This window comes from Peromyscus maniculatus, chromosome 18, assembly GCF_049852395.1.
Source record: "Peromyscus maniculatus bairdii isolate BWxNUB_F1_BW_parent chromosome 18, HU_Pman_BW_mat_3.1, whole genome shotgun sequence".
Classification (NCBI taxonomy): domain Eukaryota; kingdom Metazoa; phylum Chordata; class Mammalia; order Rodentia; family Cricetidae; genus Peromyscus; species Peromyscus maniculatus.
Window position 1 is genome coordinate 35,216,934 of NC_134869.1, and position 21,467 is coordinate 35,238,400.

At 48.4% G+C, this 21,467-nt stretch overlaps 1 protein-coding gene across 2 annotated transcripts; it reads left to right on the forward strand.

Annotated features, from left to right (window-relative positions):
* The first annotated feature begins 56 nt into the window (after positions 1 to 56).
* Csrp2 (cysteine and glycine rich protein 2) lies at positions 57 to 19,746 on the forward strand. 2 transcript variants are annotated; one of them, XM_015993273.3, is made up of 7 exons: positions 124 to 203; positions 7,207 to 7,245; positions 12,148 to 12,260; positions 15,160 to 15,328; positions 17,993 to 18,122; positions 18,821 to 18,914; positions 19,428 to 19,746. In XM_015993273.3, exons 3-7 carry the CDS (start codon positions 12,149 to 12,151, stop codon positions 19,502 to 19,504), a joined length of 582 nt encoding a protein of 193 aa, XP_015848759.1. In that variant the 5' UTR covers positions 124 to 203; positions 7,207 to 7,245; position 12,148; the 3' UTR covers positions 19,505 to 19,746. The 2 variants fall into 2 exon arrangements, with proteins under 2 accessions (XP_006974509.1, XP_015848759.1); XM_006974447.4 differs by lacking the exon at positions 7,207 to 7,245 and having other exon boundaries at positions 57 to 203.
* Positions 19,747 to 21,467: the final 1,721 nt, after the last annotated feature.

Genomic DNA, 21,467 nt, shown 5'->3' on the forward strand with positions numbered 1-21,467 from the left:
GTGCGAGCCGGCCGGGACCCCGCGCTGGGCGTGGCCGGGGCGGTGGGCGTGGCGAGCGAGCGAGACCACGCCCCCGCGGCGAGTCTTTAAAAGCGGGCGCGCGCGCTCCAGCCGGTTTTCCCCCCGAGCCGCCCGCGGTTTTCCTCGGTGCTCCGGCCTCGCTAGCTCCGCCCGCTCGCCGCGTGCTCCCGCCTCCCTCTCGGGTGAGTCCTAGGCAGCCCGCGCCGCCCTGCGGTCCCTGTCATCTCCACCCCTGCTCCCCACGGTGCTCCCACCCACCCTCCCACTTCTGTCCCCGCTAGAGGCGGGGTCCTCTAGCACACCTGCTGTCGCCCCGTGGCCATCCCTGCCCTGGGACCTCGTGTCCTCGGGGGCGTGGGGGGGCAGGTAAACCATCCCCGGTGACCTGGGGACGAGGCGAGCTGGGGAGTTTCTCGTGGCTGCCCAGCTCCTCCTTTTTGTAGCCTTAGGCTCCCTCCCCGGGTCGATTTTCCCCTTGCCTTCGGGTAGGAGGGGGTGAGAAGCGCCGGTGCTCCTGGCCCCCGAGTGGGTGGGTGTGCATGGCCAGCTTGGCCGAGCTTCTCGGGATCTGGGTGGGGGTGCTCTAGGGTGGGTGGTAGGCGCCTCCACAGCCGCCTTCCCCCCTCCTCCCCCAGCCCCAGTTCTTCCCCTGCCGCGGCACGGAGCTCCTGGCCATCGCCTTTGTTCGGTGGTCTCTGCCCACCAGGCTCGGGATCTTAAACGTGTGAGAAACCCGAGTGAAATTCCAGTGGGTCGTTCCTAGCTTTTCCCGGTACTTGCTACCTTTGGGGTACAACGGGGGATGCAAAATTGCCCGGTTGGGAAATTCGGCAACAGGTCCTAAAAGTCACCACCTGGGGTTCAGAGCTGGAGTCTGGTGTAGGCATTCCGGGAGTGGAGGAGAGTGCTCTCGGAACTTCTGCCCCCCTTGGAAGCCAGGACGTCGAACCGTGTTTGTTTACATGATTACTCAAAAGTTTGACCTCTTTTGTTTGAACTGAGAACCACGTACATTTTTTTTTTTTTACTTTATAAATGCTTTTCTAAAAAAAAAAAAAAATACAGAAAACAGAACATACTGGATGTAGTAATTTTTTAACTTGGGCAACGAAAATAGTTTAGTTATTGACTTTCTTGATCTGTGTTAAGTCTCTACTTGCATAAAAACCGAGACTCCAGAAAGGACAACCACAAGGTGTACTGTCCTTGTACCCAGATTCTTCAAGAAAGTTAAAAGGTAGATTTCCAAAGAGTCGCACAATCTCAAAACTGCATACAAGTGGTATTTGTGATCTTATTCTCTACCATTCTCCTGGAGTTGTTACTGGTAATTCCATTACTGCCTCTCAAGGCTTTTTGGCCCCTGTATTCTTTTTATGGCCAGTAGCCATAGAAGTCTATGTCCCAGGAGTCTTTGGAACACTATTTACTTAGTTATCTTGAATATGGTTGGAGCACACCTGAGCACTAGTTAACTAATAAGGAAGGAACAGAGTAAAATGAGGTGCAGTTGTGGGAAGCAGAGATTTGTTAACAGATTTTGTCCAAAGTTCTTACCATAAATTGTTAGCAGATTCCTCCCAGTGTTTTCAATTTTTTTTTTTTTTTTTTTTTTTTTGGCTGATAGGGAGTATGCTGGAGACCACACTCAAAGCCGTACTGACTGGAGGACTTTCCTGGTGAAATTGCACAATTGTGGACTTGAGGGAAATCGGATCTTTATCAAAAGATAGCATACTTGTTGGTATAGGGCCGGGGGAGGGGGAACAGCAGAAAATGAGATGCTAGGTCCAGGCATAACCCTGTCAATAAATAGTTATGGAGAGCTCGAATCTTTCATTTTTGTTCTGTTACAATTTAGAAGGATCAGATGAAATGGAGGGAGGGAGCCCTCTAAGGGAGAGGAGACCTCATGGGGAGGGTAGAGATAAAGGCAGGATTGTGACTCCTGGGTCACCGGTTTGGTGCCCTTAACAAGTTAACTTACTCTCTGGTCTCAGTTACTTCCTCTTATGAAATGGGTGTAATAGCATACTTGCTGGGGGGTGGGGTGGGTGCGGGGGTGTGTGTGAAACGGTAGGAGGTGGGAAGGGAGGGTGTGTGTGTGTCTGTGGTGAATTCCTCATGCTTTTAGACCACAGCCCTGGTGTGTGTGTGTGTGTGTGTGTGTGTGTGTGTGTGTGTGTGTGTGTGTGTGTGTGTGTCTGTCTGTCTGTCTGTCTGTCTGTCTGTCTGTCTGTCTGTGTGTCTGTGTGGTAGATTCCTCGTGCTTTTAGACCACACTCTGACTTTCCTGAAACTTGAATGGTTCTTGGTGGACGTCTTCCGAGAGAGAGCTGGCTTCCCCTGGAACAGCATCTCCCAGACCTTCCCTCCATCTGCAGACCTTCAGAGGTTTCCTCAAGGCTCACCACTGCCTGGACTGGCATTGGCTTGCTACCTCTTGGGTTCTGTTGGTTGGGCGTCACCAGGCATCCTCTCTGTGCCTTAACTCCCTAGGGATACTTTTTTTGTGTGTGTCACAGGCCTTTTTACAGTCCTGTGAAGTATCTGGACCTCTACTCTAAATATGTGCTTTTTTGTTTTGTGGTGTTTGTAGTACTGGGGGTCGAACCCAGGACCTCGTGAATACTAAGGAAGGACTTTGAGTGGAACTATAATCAGCCCTCTTTATTTTCCATTTTGAGACAAGGTTTTGCAAAGTTTCCAAAGCTGGCCTTGAATGTTAGATTGTCCTGCCATAGTCTCCCAACTAGCTGGGATTACAAGAATGTGCCACTGTGCCTGATCCAAAATGTTTTTAAATCTATAAAAGATAATGTGTGTAGGAATGAGTGAACCAGACCCAGATTTAAAGGAATTGTGTTTCTTACATTAAAAACTTAGATCTAGAGGAGTGTTTCTCATTCGCACTCTGGGAAGCCTGGCACAATTTCTGGTTGTTAATCCTATTGTAAGTCGTAGAGGAAGAACCGACCACAATGCATTGCGTGTGAATTATTTTCAAAGACTACCAGGGTTCTTGCATTCTCATGATCTCCTTGTGTCAACAGTACTAATTAACTGCTTTTGATTAGTAATAGACGGTCAGACCGATTATGATACATGAAGATGAAGGGACTTTTGACAGTTAACTGTAGGACAGGTTTCCTGGTGGCTTCACCAGAGAAAAATAGAGAGAGAGTGGAATCCAGGATAGCCAAGACTAGGAATCTTTGCCATAGTCATAGATGACAGAGCCACTATTTCTTTGTGGCTGGCAGTGAGCTTTGTTGGTGTTCTGAGTCACATCGGTAATTTTGTTTTCATGGTTAATGCACGGTTAATATCTGTCAGGTCTTCCATCCATAGAATGGGATCACGATAGTGCCTACTTCAGTTAGGATTAAGTTAATAAGCTACTTAACGTAAATGAAAATGGTAAACATTACAGGAGTATTTGCAATGGCCACTACCTGCTGCGCAGCAGACACTGTTGTAAGGATTTTGCATATATTGTTTAATTTCAGAACTGCTTAATGATATAAACAAGCATTATTGAAATAAGAGAACTGGCAGATGAGACCTAATTAACCTTTATCGTTTGCCAAATAAGCAGGAATCATAGCATCTAAGTCCATGTAAAGGTCACGAAGATGTTGAATTGTTTGAATAGTGTAACTGGTCATATTCCCCGACAGGGGATTGCTATGGCATATGTTGGGTCCAGAGATTACCAGACTTACAGCATGGATACATTTAATTATAGTATGTGACGGGGCAGGCACCGTTCACATCCATGTCAAAAATTTTGCCATACTCCTGTTGAAGGCATCGTGGTAACAACATGGGACATTATTTCAAACGGAGAGGCTGAGTTTACTCAGTTGAAGGGAGGCTTCTTTTCGTGGTGAAATTAGACTTGGGTTAACAGAGAGGAGAAGGAGGTTTTTGTTTACAGTTTGAGTGGGCGTTGCCTTCATTGAACGGGTGAATTCTGGGTGGGCAGGAATAAGACGGAGAACTCTCGGTGATTTGAGTGATCTCAGTCTTTAATGTTCCTGTGGGGGGAAAAAAAACGAACAAAAAACCCGGAGGAGTTTTAGGGATACCTTCAAAACATGAGTCTGCTCTGCTGCTTTGGAGGTCAGTGGCCTCAGGAGTCACGCACAGTTGAACTTGGTGCCCTGTCGAGACCCAGTGGTATTTCTGAAGAAGAGGAGGCCTTAGTGGAGTCGCTGGTGCTCTTCCAGGCCCCCTTTACCTGCTGTCTCATTAAATCCTTCTCCATTTCCAAATGACAGTCCAGGGAGTCGCAGCTCAGAGGTGCAGGACGTTGCTAGGATCCCAGAGGCGGTGGCGAAGACCTAAGTATTTCCACTTCTAACTTCCACATTCATTGTGTTGTACCGGAAGTGTCAATAAGAGGTCTCAAGGTAGTGTGTACTTCAGTTTTCAGGGCGGACATGTTACAGTGATCATTAGTGCCCCACCCGGGCCGAACCTGATCTTCCTCAAGGAATGCATTCTCAATGATATGCAAGATAAAACCATTTTACTACCTAAGTAAAAGGAAAACGGTGCTAAAATTTGTTTCTACCGTTTGCCTGTGTGTGTGTGTGTGTGTGTGTGTGTGTGTGTGTGTGTGTGTGTGCGTGTGTGTGTGTGTGGTGTAAATGTGTTTGTATGGGTATGTGCGTGTGTGTGCACATGCAGGTAGAGACCAGCAGTCAGAGTTGGGTGTCTTCCCTGATCACTGTCCTACTTTGCTTTATTTATTATGTATTTATTTTTGATAAGGTCTCTCACTAACCCTGGAGCTCAGGAATTCAGCTACGATGGCTAAGCCAACGAGTTCTAGAGCTCTACCTCTGTTTCCGCAGTGTTGAGACTGCACACACACAGGCTGCTATGACCAGCTCTTGTGTCCGTACTGGGGACCCGTACTCAGGTCGCTGCCCCGTAAGCCTGTGCCACGGACGATTTGCTGACTGTGCTGTGTCGCCAGCCCTGTTTCCATATTTTTAAAAATCATCTTATGTATGTGGATATTCTGCTGGCATGGAGGCATGTGTACGACAGGTGTGCCTGCTCCCTGAGGAGGCCAGGAGATGGTGTTGGATGGCCAGAACTGGAGTTACAAAAGGTTGTAAGCTATCATGGGGGTGCTAGGAACTGAACCCAGGTCCTCTGGAAGAGCAGCAAGTGCTTTTAACCACGGAGTCACCTCTCCAGCCTGTTTACGTATCTTTACCACCAAAGAACAAGTCCCTAAGAAACAGACACTCTCCCGTATAATTCTTTTGTGTGTGTGTGTACTTGTGTGTGAGTGTGTTTGCCCATAGTCCACAGTGTCTTTATTGCTGTCCATTTATATTTTTTTGAGACAAGACCTCACCAGGCATGGAGCTCACCATTTCTTTTTAAAAGCTGGACTGGCTGGTTAGAGAGCACCTGAGATCCTAATGCCTTCCACCCCTAGCTCCGGAATTATAGCGCACATCATCACCTTTTTATGTGGATGCTCGAGATCTGAACTCAGGTCCTTCTTCATGCCTGCTCAGCAGACTCATTACTTACTGAACTGTCTCTCTTGCCTCTAACTCTTATCTTTAGCTCCTAAACCAATATATGGTATACGGCTGATCGATAATGCCTTCGTTTGGTGCGCGACCCAAAATCGAAGTCTCATGCGTGTGACCTGGGTGCTCAGTGAGGCGCACCTCCAGCCCCCAGGATGTAGTTGTTGAATTATATTGAGTATTTCATAAACAGCAAATTATTACACACTTAGAAGTTGCCTCTCCCCCAGAGGAACCTACAGAAACGAATTCAAAGGTTAGCTGGATGGGGGGGGGGGCGGTCAAGTGCCTTCATAGCAAGAGTTAGGAGGATAGAGAGAGAATGGATATATGAGTATTCAGAATGAAGTTTACACATTCCCTTAGGCCCAGTGGCATAGGCCAGTCATCCCGGCTACTTGGAGAGGCTGCGTCAGGAGGATCACAGTCCATGGCCTACCCGAGCTAAGAGCAGGGTCACGGCTAGCTGAAACAACTCGGGGAGACAGCTTAGCGCCTCCAAATTTTTAAAGAAGTAAGTACTAGGCTGGGGGATATAAGTCAGTGGGGGAGCACTTTGCCTAGCATGCGCAAGGCCCGGGGTTCGGTCCTCAGTAACACCCACGGAAACTGAATATTGTGACATGATGCGAGACACGGTCATCTGGGTGTCTGCCGCACAAACACCGTCCTACCGAGTTCTCAGAGCTCAGTCAAGAAGGCCCCGCTGTCCCCCACTTGCCACCAGGGCAGCGGCCGACACCGTGTGGGCTGCATGGCTCGGATTCTCACGGCACCGTTCCTCAGCCAGGGTTTAGTGTCGGAGGGCCGGGGTGAAGATCTGGCTGTCTTAGAAGCCCGATGGAATGGATGGGTGGGTAGCAGGTTACCAAGACACGACGGAACCGTTGTAGGCGCTGTTGTGTTTATTAAGAGAATTAGACTAAATAGGTAGCTGGAACAGCAGCAGGAAAAAAAAATCTTCAGCTAGGATGATGTGAAGCCTGATTTTTCTTGAATGGCACCTTTCAAATATAAGCGTTGCCAAAAGCTATTGTATAGGGCAGTGCCGTTAATTTATATCCTTTAAGGAGCTACTCTTCCCCCCAAATGGGGCTCAAGATGACACTGGTTGGTAAAAAAAAATTCCCCTTTTGAGAGAGCAGACAATAGCCAAGTTTCTAGGGTAACAGTGAAGTGTTTGACGCGGAAGTGTCGTAGCTGGAAGTGTTTAAAGTCTGGATCTATGCACAGAGCCACACCAAAACGTTAGTATTAGATCGGGTGACTTAAAACCGCCTAAGTGGGGGTCACGGACACTTGAATGCACAGGTTCAGTCCTCTAAGGTGCCAAAGACAGAACCAGCAGTATAAGAATGACTTGACGCATCGGGCTGGAGAGATGACTCATTGGTTAAGAGGACTTGGGATTTGGTTCCCAGGACCCACCAGATGGCCTCAAACCAGCTGTTGGTCCAGTTTCAGGGATCTGTTGCCCCCTCCTGGCGTCTCCCGGCATTGCAGCCATGTGAACAAAGACATCGGAGCAGGCAAAAAAAAAAAGCTCAAATATATGAAGTAAAAATAGATCTAAGAAGGAAAACAAAGCATTGAGAATGACTTGACCCACGTGGTCACTTTGCAGGTCTCATTGGTTCCCAGGAGAAGGGTGACTTCACACCAGGTGAGTCAGCCAGCCTCTAGTCATGGCTCCGAGGGGTAAGTCTCTTGGATTTGGATTGGGTGCTTTAGACCGAGGAGAAGCAGGAAGGTTTCACACCTACGTGTTGGCATGGAAACCAAGCATTTTCGTCTAGTGCACCGGGCAAACCCTAGTTCCGCGGGCCACAGTGAAAACCCGAGAACCAGAGCGAGAGCAGAAAACGCTCTCGGGGTTTAGCCTACGCTGCACGGCGTGCGTACGGAGAGGGATTTCATTTGTGGTCTTAGCGTTCTGTCCAGGAGCCCGGAGGATTGGGGCAAGGCACGCAGCCCAGACTGCTCGGTGCAGATCCAGTCTGCTGTGATTAATGTCAGCTGTTGTCGAGGAGCGTGGCCAAAGGCTTGGAGGAAAGGGGAAAAAAAAAAACACTGAAGCCTTGCATTTCTTACAAATATGCACAGCGACGCCAAGAGCGACAGTGCTAGAGGGTTATCATATGTTCTCCTGCCAGATTCGGGTCCCGTCCCCAGGGGTTCAGACCAAAGGTGTGAAGTTGAACTTCATTTCTTTAGACAGCCAATGCTGGGAGTGTGAGCGTTGTTACACTTATGCATTTTAATGTCCGGGAAGGAGGCTGATGAGTGAGTGACTGATCAGCTAAGGGTTTCCTTGACTTGGTGGTCCTGCGGCTAGGATGCTTGGAGGTTGTTCCCTGGGTTTCCTTACCGATGGAGGATTTTATCTTTCCAGCATCTCTGTGGTGAGAGCTACCTTCCCCAGTTTATAAGATAAGCCCAACGTTGCAAAAAAAAAAAAAACAGTCCAAATCAGCTCGTCCCTCTGCACTTCTTTCCATCGTGGAATGGGTATACATACAAAACAGGGTCACGGGAAGAGCAACTGATGATAGCTACCCATCCACTGTCCTAAAACAGAGAACAAAAATCCCACTGAGGCTTCCTGGGGCTGTTTTTGCCTATAGCGAAGAAAAGGCTCTTCAAGACTCCTTAGGAAAGCCCTTGAGACGGATGGGACTGTAATGTCTGGATAGACACCATAGGAACTGCTAGCGAGTGGCCAAGACCGAGATGTGGCAGATGTGAGAAATCGAGGAACATAGCAAGCGGAATGTTGTAGAAGGCCCGGGTATTTCCTGAGCTTGGCCATAGTCACCATTGGCTGCAGTGGTATGCACAGGGTGTTAAGGGCGGACTTATCAGTGAATTTAAAATACCTGTTACCACATAAAGAAAGGGACATACTGACTCCTTTAAAAACAAAACAAAACTAAATCCAGACTGCTTTTCACAACATAAATGATCAGTTGGGTTTCTGTTGTTTAAAATGTGTCATAATGTTATCCAGGACAACATAATCTAACTTTGGTCTTGCTAGAGTTCTGTTTCCTCATTGAGATTGCTCCAGAGATAGATAACAGGATCAAAAGAAAGCTGGCAACCCGGCTGAGACTAAATCGTGTCTAATATGAGGGACACACCTTGATAACAGGAGTGCCTCAATAGTCCAGTGATCACCTGCGAACCTGGACCGAACCTCTGGCCTCCGTAGGACTCACGGGGGACCCTCCCTCCAGCAGACGCCTCTTGCACCCGTGAGCACCGCAGAACCCAAGTGGGTCTCCTTGGAGGCCAGGGCAGCCAGCATGGCCGCCGGCCCTTCAGACCCCAGCCACTGCGGGCTCTTGGAGCTAGCTCGTGTTTTGTGCCTTGGGTTAAGTCAGGCATAGGTTTCGATCACCTGTTTCCACAGAGGGGATAAAAGATTGAGGCCACATCAAAAGGCAGGGCGGAGGGGATGGTCTCATGGCAAGCCTTTAACAGTTAACCTTGGAATGCTTTTTTTGAGACAGGGTTTCTCTGTATGGCTTTGCGCCTTTCCTGGAACTCACTTGGCAGCCCAGGCTGGCCTCGAACTCACAGAGATCCGCCTGGCTCTGCCTCCCGAGTGCTGGGATTAAAGGCGTGGGCCACCACAGCCCGGCAGAATGCCTTTATTGTATGGGCAGAAGTAGGGTTTGGTTGCTTTTTGTTTTGTTTTGTTTTGCAAATCAGTACCTAGGACTTCGTGGTCACTAGTGATATCGGTCAAGTGTTTGTGCGGAGGAGTGTTGATCTTGTTTATCTCAAGGAACAGGTTCTGATTTCACAGGGTTTGGAAATTAAATTCAACGGCTCATAAAACTGAGGTGTTCCCGGAGAAGCTGAAACACAGCCAAATCAGAGAAGGGTGTCTCTTCCTCCAGGTTGGCTCCCTGGGTTCCCTGTTTACAGGAACCAGCACCTCTATTCCTTATTCACCCCGTTTTAAAAGCACAGCTCTGGGTTTACCTTTCGCTGAGCTGGATTGGCAAGAGGTTCTGTGTTCATACCTGGCTGAGGGTTGCCATGGTGTGAGCGGTTGGTTTGGTCCAGAATGCATGTTGTAACCCAAACTCCCAGTGTTGGGAGGCGGGGCCCGGCAAAAAAAACTGAGGACTGAATGGATTAACGCCACTCTAAAAAGGTTCTGGGGGCGGGTTTCCTTCTCTGCTCTTCAGCCGTGTGAGGACAGTGTCCCTGTATTGAAGACACAGTCTTGCAAGCAGAGACCAGGGTCCCACAGCGGACGCCAAGCCTGCCAGCACCTTGGTCTTGAACCTTCCTGACTTCAGAACTCTGAGAAATACATTTCTGCTTTTTTTTTTTTTTACCAATCATCCAGACTGAATCTGTTAGGGCGGCACAAACCGGGCTGAGATCAGCAGAGCCAGTGCCGTGGGAACGAGTGCTTTCAAAGCTGCGTGTGGTGACGTCCCGTACAGGAATCCTGCTTGACATGACCTGTTCAGCTCAGCAGATGACTCTGGCACGATCCCAGGCTCCTAGAGGAGAAACTAGACCAAACAAAGACAGTAGAATGCCCGGATTGCTTCTTAGCGGACACTGCACATGCCGATGCTTCTGAGAAAGTCCAGATGTATTCTGGTTGGCTGGAGCCCCTGTTTGTCTAGCTCAGGATGTAAGCTTCTTCCTCCTGCCCCGGGGTGTGCGGCTGGCTCAGCCTTTCTTGCTGGTGCCGAAGAAGACATGCTTCTGTCCGTCAGCCTTGCCTCGGTCCCTTGGGTGGCCTGCTGTCATATCCCAGGAGTAGGTTTTTTTTTTCTAAAACAGAAGTACCGACGTTTTCAAGAGGATGAGTACCCTGGCGATGCACACCCCTGGTGGTCATGGCACAGCATGACATCTGTTTGCTCTGTTTCCTTTTGCTCTGTCTAACATACCCGGAGCTGGATTGCATTACCAAGGAGTCTGTTTTGGCTGAGAGTTCTGGTGGCTGTGAAGTCTAGGATTGGTCACCACAGAGCTACACGCTGTCCCGTGTGCAGCAGAGAGGAAGGGTGAACAGGAAGCATGTTCCTACAGAGCCTTGCCTCTGTTGGGAGAACCAGTCCATTCCCTCCGGACGTATAATAACAGAACCCCCAGGAGCCAAATACCTACCACAAGGACCATCCCCTCAGGCTGCCACACGGAGAACTTAAATTCCAGAAGGAGTTTGGTGGACACTAATGACACTCCAGTCCTCTCAGGTTTCTTAAATGCTTGCCTGAAGTTTGGCTTGAACTGGTCAGTTTCCAACTCACGTGAGCTGAGAGAGATGTTTCTTCCATGCTACTCTGGACGAAAGTCTAGGGTGGTACCACCAGAAGAGGGACTGTTTAAATTGTATACATTTTTAATTGTATAAATATTTAATAAAGGCCTCATTGGGAAACCTTATAGAGTTCTGGACCCACCTTTATGTTGTGTGAGAATCCATCCTCTTTTAATGTTCAAGATTGAAGGTTCCCCCCCCCACCTTATCAGTACTTCCGGTGTGTTCTAATTAGGTTTATTTTTGTAAGGAAATGTCAGCTTTTATAACCAGCCGTTTCTAGAGAGGCAAGCAACACGGGCAGAGGGCCCCAAATACCCCTCACAAAAGGGAGGGCTGAAAAAAAAAAGTGTTGGGAAAAGGCATGATTCCACTGCGTGGGTACACAACCAGTCAGGGATGTCAGATACAAGGTCCCTTCTTAGCAGGCTGACTTGGTGTGCTGGCACTCTGAAGCAGGGCCATTGGAGGTGTCCGGGGGGCCAGTTTGTTAAGGAGGATTAGAGACGGTTGCCCCTCAATCACAGGCAGTCTGGGATTCATCTTGTCTTTCCCATCCCATCAGTTCCTAGATCGCCCCCAACGTACTTTCTCAGTCACTGCTGAGGAGGGGACGTGGTTGCATTTTTCCGTAGGCCTAACAAACCCGCCGGAGTGGGAACACCAACGGATGGCTGGATTAGGGGGCTCTGGGGTTAGTGAAGCGCACGGCAGCTAACTTGGCAGCCATCTGGGCGGTTTGTCGTGGTGCTTGCAGTTGTACTAGCCACAGACTGCTAGGCAAGCTGTAATTGGTCCGAACGCCGGCAGGCACACCGAAGCATGCTCATAGCTTACGCACAGTAAATGTTAAGAATTGAACGTCTTTACAGTGAATGAAGCGTGCATATAGCAAATGACTCTGGTTAAATGTGAGATTGCCAGCTGAGTGTTTAAAGGGTTCATTAAGAAGCGGGTGTGGGAGGGGCTGCCTCTCCCCCCCCCCGGGGGGGGGAGGGTTTAATTCCTGTGGATTCTAGCGGCCTGTTCTGCGTTCTGCTTTGATGACCCGACTCTTCCACTGAATGCAAGTCCTTTTGTCTCCAAGAGAGGCTGTCTGAGCCAGTTTCCTAATGAGAGCTATAATTTGGGAGAGACCGGGCTATGCTGGGGGAACGCAGGCCTTTGAAATGCGTGGCTCAGGAAGAAGCGGGATCTGATCCCGCGCTTCTCCTGGGCGTCGGGGAACTTAGGGCATCCTAACGCACCCTTGCATCCTTCGTTCCGCAGAATGCCTGTCTGGGGCGGTGGAAATAAGTGCGGGGCCTGCGCGAGGACCGTGTACCACGCCGAGGAGGTGCAGTGTGATGGGCGGAGCTTCCACCGCTGCTGCTTCCTGTGCAGTGAGTATCCTCCCCTCCCGTCATCTGCATCTCCCGTTAGGAGAACTGTATATAAAAAGCTCCAGGTTACCTTGTGAAGAAAAATAACTCCAGCTGAGAGTCGCATTTTCCTCCCCTCCCGTTATCTGCATCTCCCATTACAAGAACTGTGTATAAGAAGCTCCAGGTTACAGAGCATTTTAGCGCGGCAAGTGGTTTGTTTCTCTGTGTCTTTGGTCTTAGGACACCGGGGACCCGGCCCTCCACTCTGGCCATTTGCCCTCCTCTGCAGTCTGTCACCCGAGTCCCCGTTTCAGTGAGGGCTTGGTGGCGGTTGGCAGTCTGGCACACCCTGTGTGTGTTTGGCTTGGTTTTGATAAGTTGATCTTTGCCAGTTGGCCGAGTTCCTTTCTGACGTTTTGTTTTGTTTGGGGGAGGGGGATTTGAGACAGGGTGTCTCTGTGTAGCTTTGGTGCCTGTCCTGGATCTCCCTCTGGAGACCAGGCTGGCCTCGAACTCACAGAGATCCACCTGCCTCTGCCTCCCGAGTGCTGGGATTAATGGTGTACACCACCACCGCCTGGCCATCTGACATATTCTTATCATACTGCAGACTGAGGTTCAGTCTATGAACTTCGTTTCAGAAGCTCAAATTTGACCTTCTATGGTATTGTTAGGTACTAGTGGTTACTGGTATTCTTAATTTGGGAGAGTAAAGGACACCAAGGGTCCCTATAGGCACCATGGGAATTAGTGTTATTTATATAACAACATATATCTGTGTGTTCTGAAGAGTCAACACCCCATAATAGGAGAAATAAGAAGAGAAAAACCCCCTTCACAAGACACAGAAGTCTAAAGTTTCAAAGCGATAGCCTCATGGCTTGAGAAAGCCTCCTCAATCAGTCACCATGAATCAAATGATAGAACTTTCTTTAATGAAGAATCCATGCATGCAGAGTTCTGCCTTATAGCGATAACAGTGAGAAGTACTGTATTGTAAACACAGTTTAAAGATAAAGAGTCCATATTTTAAGCATAAATTTACCGGGCCCGGTGTGGTAGCACAGACCTTTAATCCCAGCACTCAGGAGGCAGAGACAGGCAGATCTCTGAGTTTGAGGCCATCCTGGTCTACATGTCAAGTTCCAAGGCAGCCACGTGACATTGAGGAAACACTGAGACCCTGTCTCCAAAAACTGCTTACATTAAGAATTAAACTTCAGGGGAAAAAACCTTTCAAATGTGGCTTGTCTCATCTTCATAGATGCCAGCCTTCAAGTTGTCTGAACCAGCGTACATACAGTATGAAAGCTTCCCAGTAAAAACTAACAGGATGCTGTGCTTACAAAAAGTAGAATTATTACACAGGCACGTTTTTCGTGACTTCATAATGGCTGTTCCTCAGATTTGGTTGAACTGTTTCCTTTCCAAGGCCATGGCTTTTTTCTCTTTGTGATTTTTTTTTTTAAAGGAGAATCTATATTTTAACAGGCATGTAACTAAGCAAAATGTTGAAAATCTGAAATGCAAATACTTCAGGAATTGTTCTCGTTTTCTTTTAGGTTAAGCCCCGCTGTTTATACCATAACAAAATAAGTGTTTATTTACAAACTGTCAGGGTCTTCAGCGGTCAGCTTTTCTCTTTCCTAATGCCTCTCTCAGCTGACTGAAACCTTACCAGGGAATTCGGGGTCACTTACCAATCTGTGACAATTCACTGCGGAGATCAGGGCTGAGGCAGGAAGAGGGTGACACCCCAGGAAATCATCGTTTTAAACCTGTGCTGTGGTAACATACATGGGAATTTTTGGCATTTGCCGTCTGGAGTCTGAATTTAGGATCCTGTACTTGCTAGGCAAGTGCTCCATCAGTGAGCGATATCCCCAGCCCTAACATACATGTTCTCGAGGACAGGTTTTGTATGCACTTACCCTTTATTAAGGCTGTTTAGCCTAGAGATGAATAACGTTTAAGCAATTGCATGTTAGCCTTCAGCCTGAAGCTGCCGTCCACGGTAGCTGTAGCTGTTTTTATTCTTCTAGAGAACACGGTAGTCTAAGATGTTAGAAGCCACGCCAGACCAGCCAGCCAGCTGTTCTTCTGTCCACCTCCCCGCCCTCTCTTTTAAGGGGGTGAAATTCCTCTCTCTGTCTCACTAAGCTTTGGTTTCCAGCTGCCAGACCATGCCACCAGTGAGTTCCCTCACAATGCTTTTTGGGTTTTGTTTTGTTTTTTTTCCTCCTCCTTCTTCGCAAGCTGATTTGAAGTTTTAGAAAGTGAACTAATGTCTGGATAAAGCATGATGACATTTGGCAGTTTTCTGAAGTGGGGTACGTAGAACTGTCTTGTGGTAAGAAATCCATCAAGAAAGAATGCGTTCTCCTTTGAGACGGGAAACAAATGCTGGACTCAAACCACTTGATGAGTTTCAGACCCGACCATCACTGCTGGTGAGAAGCTGGAAGAAGGATGGATTTTTTTTTTTTTTTCTTTCTAGACTAGAGATGAACACTAGGATTTTGCATTGAAAACGTTTTATCTGGAATGTGCTCTTAGGGGAAAGGGAGCCGCAGAGGAGGCACTCGCTACTCTTTCGTTCCTTATCAGGTTGTGATGTAAATATTTGGTATGACGCGGCAGAAAGAATGAGCGTTAAAGGTGGAGAGGAAGGCTTTGACGCCGAGAGGCAGATTCTGTACGGAAACGTTTGAATCTGTGATGCTGGAATTTTGACACTGTTGTGAAGCGGCTCTCGTACATACCCCAAAGGAAGACGGCCTTTGTCATTTGGAGACACTGCTGTTTTAAATATATATTGTGTATTACACACACACACACACACACACACACACACACACACACACACACACACGGTTAAATGATGCTGAAAATCTAACTCCCCCCCCCTCCCCCTTAGTGGTCTGCAGGAAAAACTTAGACAGCACCACAGTGACAATTCATGATGAAGAGATCTACTGCAAATCTTGCTATGGGAAAAAGTACGGACCAAAAGGCTATGGCTACGGCCAGGGTGCCGGCACGCTCAACATGGACCGCGGTGAGAGGCTGGGCATCAAGCCAGAGAGGTGAGAGGGGACGCTTGTTACTGTGTTAGGAGTGGGTAGAACGGTGGCTGCTGTTCACCAGCCGGGAGCCTGGGAATGCCCACGCACTTAGCTTCCACTGAGCAAGCAAGATGTAAGAGAACCTCTACTAAACGGCAGTGTGACCTCTGTGACATCCTTTAACGTCAAAATATTGACAGTGTTGTACTCAAAGTCTTAGTAATTATTACAGGGACTTCCAGCCCTGGTGGTATCGGGAAAACACACGTCTCTGGGAAAGTGACTTAAATTAACATCCCATAGCACTTTGGAGAGCGACTGTCCTGAAACTGAGTGTCTGAATCATGAGATGGTTCTGGTATGAAGCTGAGCAGTCCATGGAAAGTCCTTAGTCACTCTTTCCTCAGGAAATTACTGTCCACTAACTTAAAATTGAAACTATTTCCTGTTTCTGATGATTTGAGGGGCAGAGGACCAGAGTGCTGATCTGTTCGTTACTTAGTGCTTCATTTCGTGCAAGAGGATTTCATTTGGGACTTCCTCTCCATCTCCTTCCTTCTTCCTCTGTCCCCGATTTTGAAATGGGGTCTCCCTGCGTGGTCCAGGGACTGCCACTATAGGTCTCTCGGACACTGTTAAAATGTATTGTGCTTTTTACCCACATTTTTAAATGCATTCCTGATTCCCAAGGTTTAATTGCAAAATTTTCAAAATACATGTTACTGCTAAACCTTCCCGTCAATGACAACTAAATCCATCCATGGCCCCCAAAGTCAGTGCTTGTATGTAGCCATGACTGGAAAAACACGATGACAAAGGGGTGCTCTTTCTGCCGTTTCTCCCCCCTTTCCAGCAATAAGCAAGCTCTGTGTGCAAGCCGTGTGTGTGCAAGATCTGTGCAAGCTGTGTGTGCGTGACCTGTGTCCGGCTGTCCCCCCCGCCTGTTCCTTCTCGGTGGGGCCACCTTCTGCTCTTCCTCTGGACCAGGTTTAAGGACTTCCTTTTCCCAGAAGCCTTTTAATACACAGATGAAAGGGCTTCTTTCACAGGGTCTCCTGAGAGGTAGCACCAAAGTAAAGAACACTCTCGTTTAGACAGGCAGTGTTTTCAGGCCAGGCTTTCAACTTACTGTGTTAGCCCATCAGCCAGTTGTTTGACATCCGAGCCCCCATTTTTCATCTGTGATATGAAGTAGCCACACCCTGTGAAGCTGTTAAAAGGCCAGAAGGAGGTGATCTGTGTAAAGGTCTTTTTTCAGTTTTTTTGAGATAGGTTTTGAGTAGCTCTGGCTGTCCTAGAACTCACTCTGTAGACCAGGCTGGCCTTGAACTCACAGAGATCTGCCTGCCTCTACCTCCTGAGTGCTAGGATTAAAGGTGTGCACCACCATGCCCGGCCTGTGTAGAGTTTTTGTTTTTGTTTTTACACTATTTATTTATTATTATGTATACAGTGTTCTGTCTGCATATATGCTGCAGGCCAGAAGAGGGCGCCAGATCTCATTACAGATGGTTGTGAGCCACCATGTGGTTGCTGGGAATTGAACTCAAGTCCTCTGGAAGAGCAGTCGGTGCTCATAACTGGTGAGCCATCATCTCTGTAGCACCCCTGTGTAAAGTTCTTAAGGATGCATTTGGAATTTTTTTCTTGGGACTCAAATCTTCAAGTGTTATATGTCATTTTTTAGTAAGTTTTTAACTACTTTAAAACATTGTGGAAATGTTTTCAATGTACACCATTAAGTACAACTGAAGAAACATGCCGTGATTTCATACTTTGAATCAGACACACACACACACACAAACACACACAGAGATTCAAAGACTGCTATATATTCAACAATTCAAAACTCCTAAGTGACTCTAATACAGAGTGAAGAAAGATGAAGGGGCAGGCAAAGTCTTTGACTATTTAATGAAAGAAAAATCAGCATTTCCTTATTCAAGTCTGATGTGTGTGTGTGCTTTAACAATGTATTACACAGTGCAGCGCTGTCCTGTAGTACACCTGCCAACTTCAGGTTCCGAAAGGCCCTGTGGCCAAGGGATGTTTAGCATCTTCTAGTGTGCCTGCTTATGAATGGGGGGGAATAATTCTGCTCAATATGACTTGCCCTTATAACCTCTAAGTAGTGACAAAAATACCACCCTGCCACAAGAAAATGTGAAAAGCAAAACAGAGCGGAGTGGCAGGGAACTTTCTAGAAGTATTTCCCATGAAGAAAGTAGCTGACTCACACTTCACCTGCCAAAGAGATCCTGAGCAAAGAATCTGTAAAATATGCCTCCCTTTCCTAGTTATGAATGACTTAGACCAGCGATGTGTTTGCAGATGTTTTTACCTCCAGAATAGCTCAGCGTCGACCTTGCCATCTCCTGTGAAATACAGAGCTAGCCATGATCAAGTTGGATTAATGACTGGGGGGGAGACAGAACTGCTTAGGGCAGCGCCACGGATTTCATAAATTCTGTTCACACTCGGGGAAAGATACTTAAGTTCCGGCTTGGGCTTGACCTCTAGTCCCGGTGAATCCGTACCGAGGCTAAGTCAGTCCAGCTGAGCCCCTGGGCTCTCCCTTTACTCGGCTGCCTGCCGCACCCTGCCCACTTCTGAGACAGCCATGGGACAGTGCTCCTCCGTTAGCTCGCAGGAAATACGGCCTCATTCTTTTTCCCTTTCCTCAAGCGCTCAGCCTCACAGGCCTACAACAAACCCCAACACTTCTAAATTTGCCCAGAAATATGGAGGTGCGGAGAAGTGTTCCAGGTGTGGGGATTCTGTCTACGCCGCCGAGAAGATCATCGGAGCTGGAAAGGTATATAAGCTGCTGTTTCTCACTGGTCACTGTAAGCTCCCCGCCCCCACCACCTCTACCCCTCCCCACCCCTCCCCCACCTCACCCCACCCCTACCTCACCCCCCCACACCCATTTCTGTTTCTCACTGGTAACTGTAAACCCCACCCCCATGTCCTGCGCCACCCCCATCCCCCACTTCATTTCCCACTTAGGCAATGTATTCTGGTTTAAGATGAAGCTTTTCCAACTGAATTCCCATCGGACTCACTAATTTATGGAAGTGATAGCCGTGCTTAGCCATCATGTTTAAAGGAACTTTCTCATCAGGCATGTTCTCTAAAAAGGCCAAACAGCGAGCAACCTGCTTTGTACAGGTTCTGCACTGTAATCAGGGCTGGGACCTCAGATGGTCACATCTGGACTTACAGAAATCGCCACTGAACTCCTCTGAGCTGCTCAATTTTCATCCAGGAGGACAGCAACTTCAAAGGAGCAGACTGGGTGTGCCGCAAGGCTAGAGCCTGCTCCCAGGCAAACTGCCCTTTCGGGGTGCTTAGAATATGGACAGGGAGGAGGGCCAGGTCTGGCTTTCCAGCCGAGCCCAAGCGCAGCGTGAAGAACTTGCTCGTGGGCCGATTCTCCCCAGCCACTTGCTGCATTAATCAGACCAAAGAAAACAAGCCTCTTAAACGTCCTAACGCATCTGTCTCTTCCAGCCCTGGCACAAAAACTGCTTCCGGTGTGCCAAGTGTGGGAAGAGCCTTGAATCGACAACTCTGACTGAGAAAGAAGGTGAAATCTATTGCAAAGGTAAAATTCCTTTGTTTCGGCCCTCCAACGTATCACACAACCTTCTAGAGGTTGATGGGGCATCTGATATAAAAGCCCTGACCAGTGCAGCCATGTGTGTGACAGTGAGTGCACTCTCCCATTCATTCCTGGGTAACTCCCACAGGCCGGGGAATCTGGCCCAACAGTGAAGTGCTTATGGAGCACACTCACAAGGCTGAGCCCCGTCCTCAGCCCGGCCTCCCCAAAAGCCTTGACTTCTTGCTTTAAAGCAAAGCATATGAGCGAGTGAAGATAACAGACCTATAACTTAGCAGGACTTCACGTTCATAACTCAGCAGGATCGAACTACCCTGCAGTGGAAATTCCTGGCCTTGCTTCACACAAGGATGCTTGTAACAGAGCACACTTGAGATCATAAACTGACCTCTGACGGGAGTCTACAGTTTGCTTTTAAGTTTATGGACATCTGTCTCAAGCGGTGGGGGCACCAGTTAAGAACTCCGACTAACTCTCCCTCCCTCTCTTTTGTAGGGTGCTATGCAAAGAACTTTGGGCCCAAGGGATTTGGCTACGGTCAAGGAGCAGGGGCCCTTGTTCACGCACAGTGATGGCGTGAACCCAGAACGAGGCACCGCACCCACAATCTTCACCACCAAGCACAGGTGGCCTTCCAGCACCCACTACTGTGAAACTCGACCAGCACACACGGCGGCACTGTGCACCACACCCCTACCTGCGCAGGCGGGCTGGACGAGACAGCACTCTGCTCGCTCGCTCGCTCGCTCGCTCATTCACTAGCATTTAAGAGTATCTCTCTTACATCTGAAATAAAGTTTCGGCTTGATCTGGGTACTGTCTCTCAGTTAACCTTTTAGAGGAGCTGTTGTGATTTTAGGTAGCGGAAGATCATTTGGTTTCTTCCTCCAGGGAAAAGCACCCCCCAGATAAAAGTGTTAGAAAGACAATCAACTCCTTGCGGCACCAGGCTAACACTGACACTGTGGAAGTTGAAAAGGCTTTAAAACATCATTTTTGAGAATCTCATATCTATACAGCAAAGTGCAATCGTATCACTCCTAGCGCACCTCCGAATGTCATGGTTTGTTTTGAGGTGCCCTCCATCAGCGCTCCTTGAGGAGCTACTGGCCATTAGCAGCTGCTTGGGGTGGGGGTGGGCTATCATTCTCTTTTGAAGGTATGGCCACTGGCAGGTTTCCATGTTCCCACACCCACTCACGGGCGCAGATCCTTTTATCAGTCAAGCTGCATCAACTCACGGTTGCCAGGCATCACATCTCAGAGGTGGCAGCCACCCCGGCAGCTCCTCTTCCCCTTCTGCCGGCTACAGTCCGGTGGTAGGCACTCTTCTTCAGCGGGACAGTCGTGGAGGCCCACAGAGGTTTCCTGGTGAGATCTGAGCTTGCTTTACCCAGCAGGGCTGCACAGGACTGGACCACATGCGTGGTTTCCAGGTGTGGGGAAGGGTCTGCACTTGGCTGTCTGTGTGCTTTGATCTAGCAAGGGGGAGATCTTTTGCCCCGCCCCTTGGCATGTTATAAAAAGCCCTTTTGAAGAGACAGAAGGGGCCGCTGGATTTTGATCCAGGTCCTCCCGAAGCTATCCCGTTTCTGTCTGTCTCCTCTCCACTATCTTTCTATCTACAAATTCCTTACGCCTCTCTCCTCCTCATAGGAACCCTGTTAAAGGTGGGAGCTCGCCTCCCAGAGACAGTTCTCCAAGTGTAGGTGGAAATCGTCTTCATTAGGATCACTGGGGTACTCGGCGAGGACTAGCAAGATGGCTCGGTGAATGTGCAAGCATAAGTATAAAGCATAAGTATGGCTGGGTCCCCAGCACCCAGACAGAAGCTGCTGCAGTGGTACACACCTGTGACCCCAGGGTTCAGGGGAGGGGTCCCTGGAGCTCACTGACCAGCTAGACCGGCCGAACTGATGAGCTTCAGGTTCAGAGACCCTGTCTTGAAAATAAAGTGATCAAGCCAGACACTTGACATCCACTTCTGGCCTCCACACAGGGGGGGAGAAAAAAAACTTCCACTGTCCTTAGGACCATGTCTGCTGCTCCCATGGCACAGCAAGGTCTCCATCCCCCCAGGCAGGACTGTAAGTAAAGCATTGCTGAGGCGCTGGCTAGTGTACTGCACACAGAAGGAAGGCTACTACTAAACTGAGCGAAGACCAAAAAAGATGCTTTCCAAGAACTTATCTGAATTCCAAAACAAAGCTCAAAATGTTTATAATATAAAAATCTGGCAGTAATAAAAAACTCACTAGGCATGAGAAGGGGGAACCCACTAAAAACACATCGTCAATAACAAGGAAGGGAACTACCAAAAGTCACCAAAACAAGCAGAGATGTGAGGGAAAAAAAGGAACAGGTGAGGAGGTTATGGAAACACCTATATATTTTCAAAGAATAGAGAAAAGAACCAATAAACTTCCAAATCAGATACCACAGCTAAAAAAACTACAAAGTACAAGGTGAAAATACTGATTAATATGGGAGATTAGACTCTGCAGGAAAAATCCCCGGACAGTGACAGAAACCATC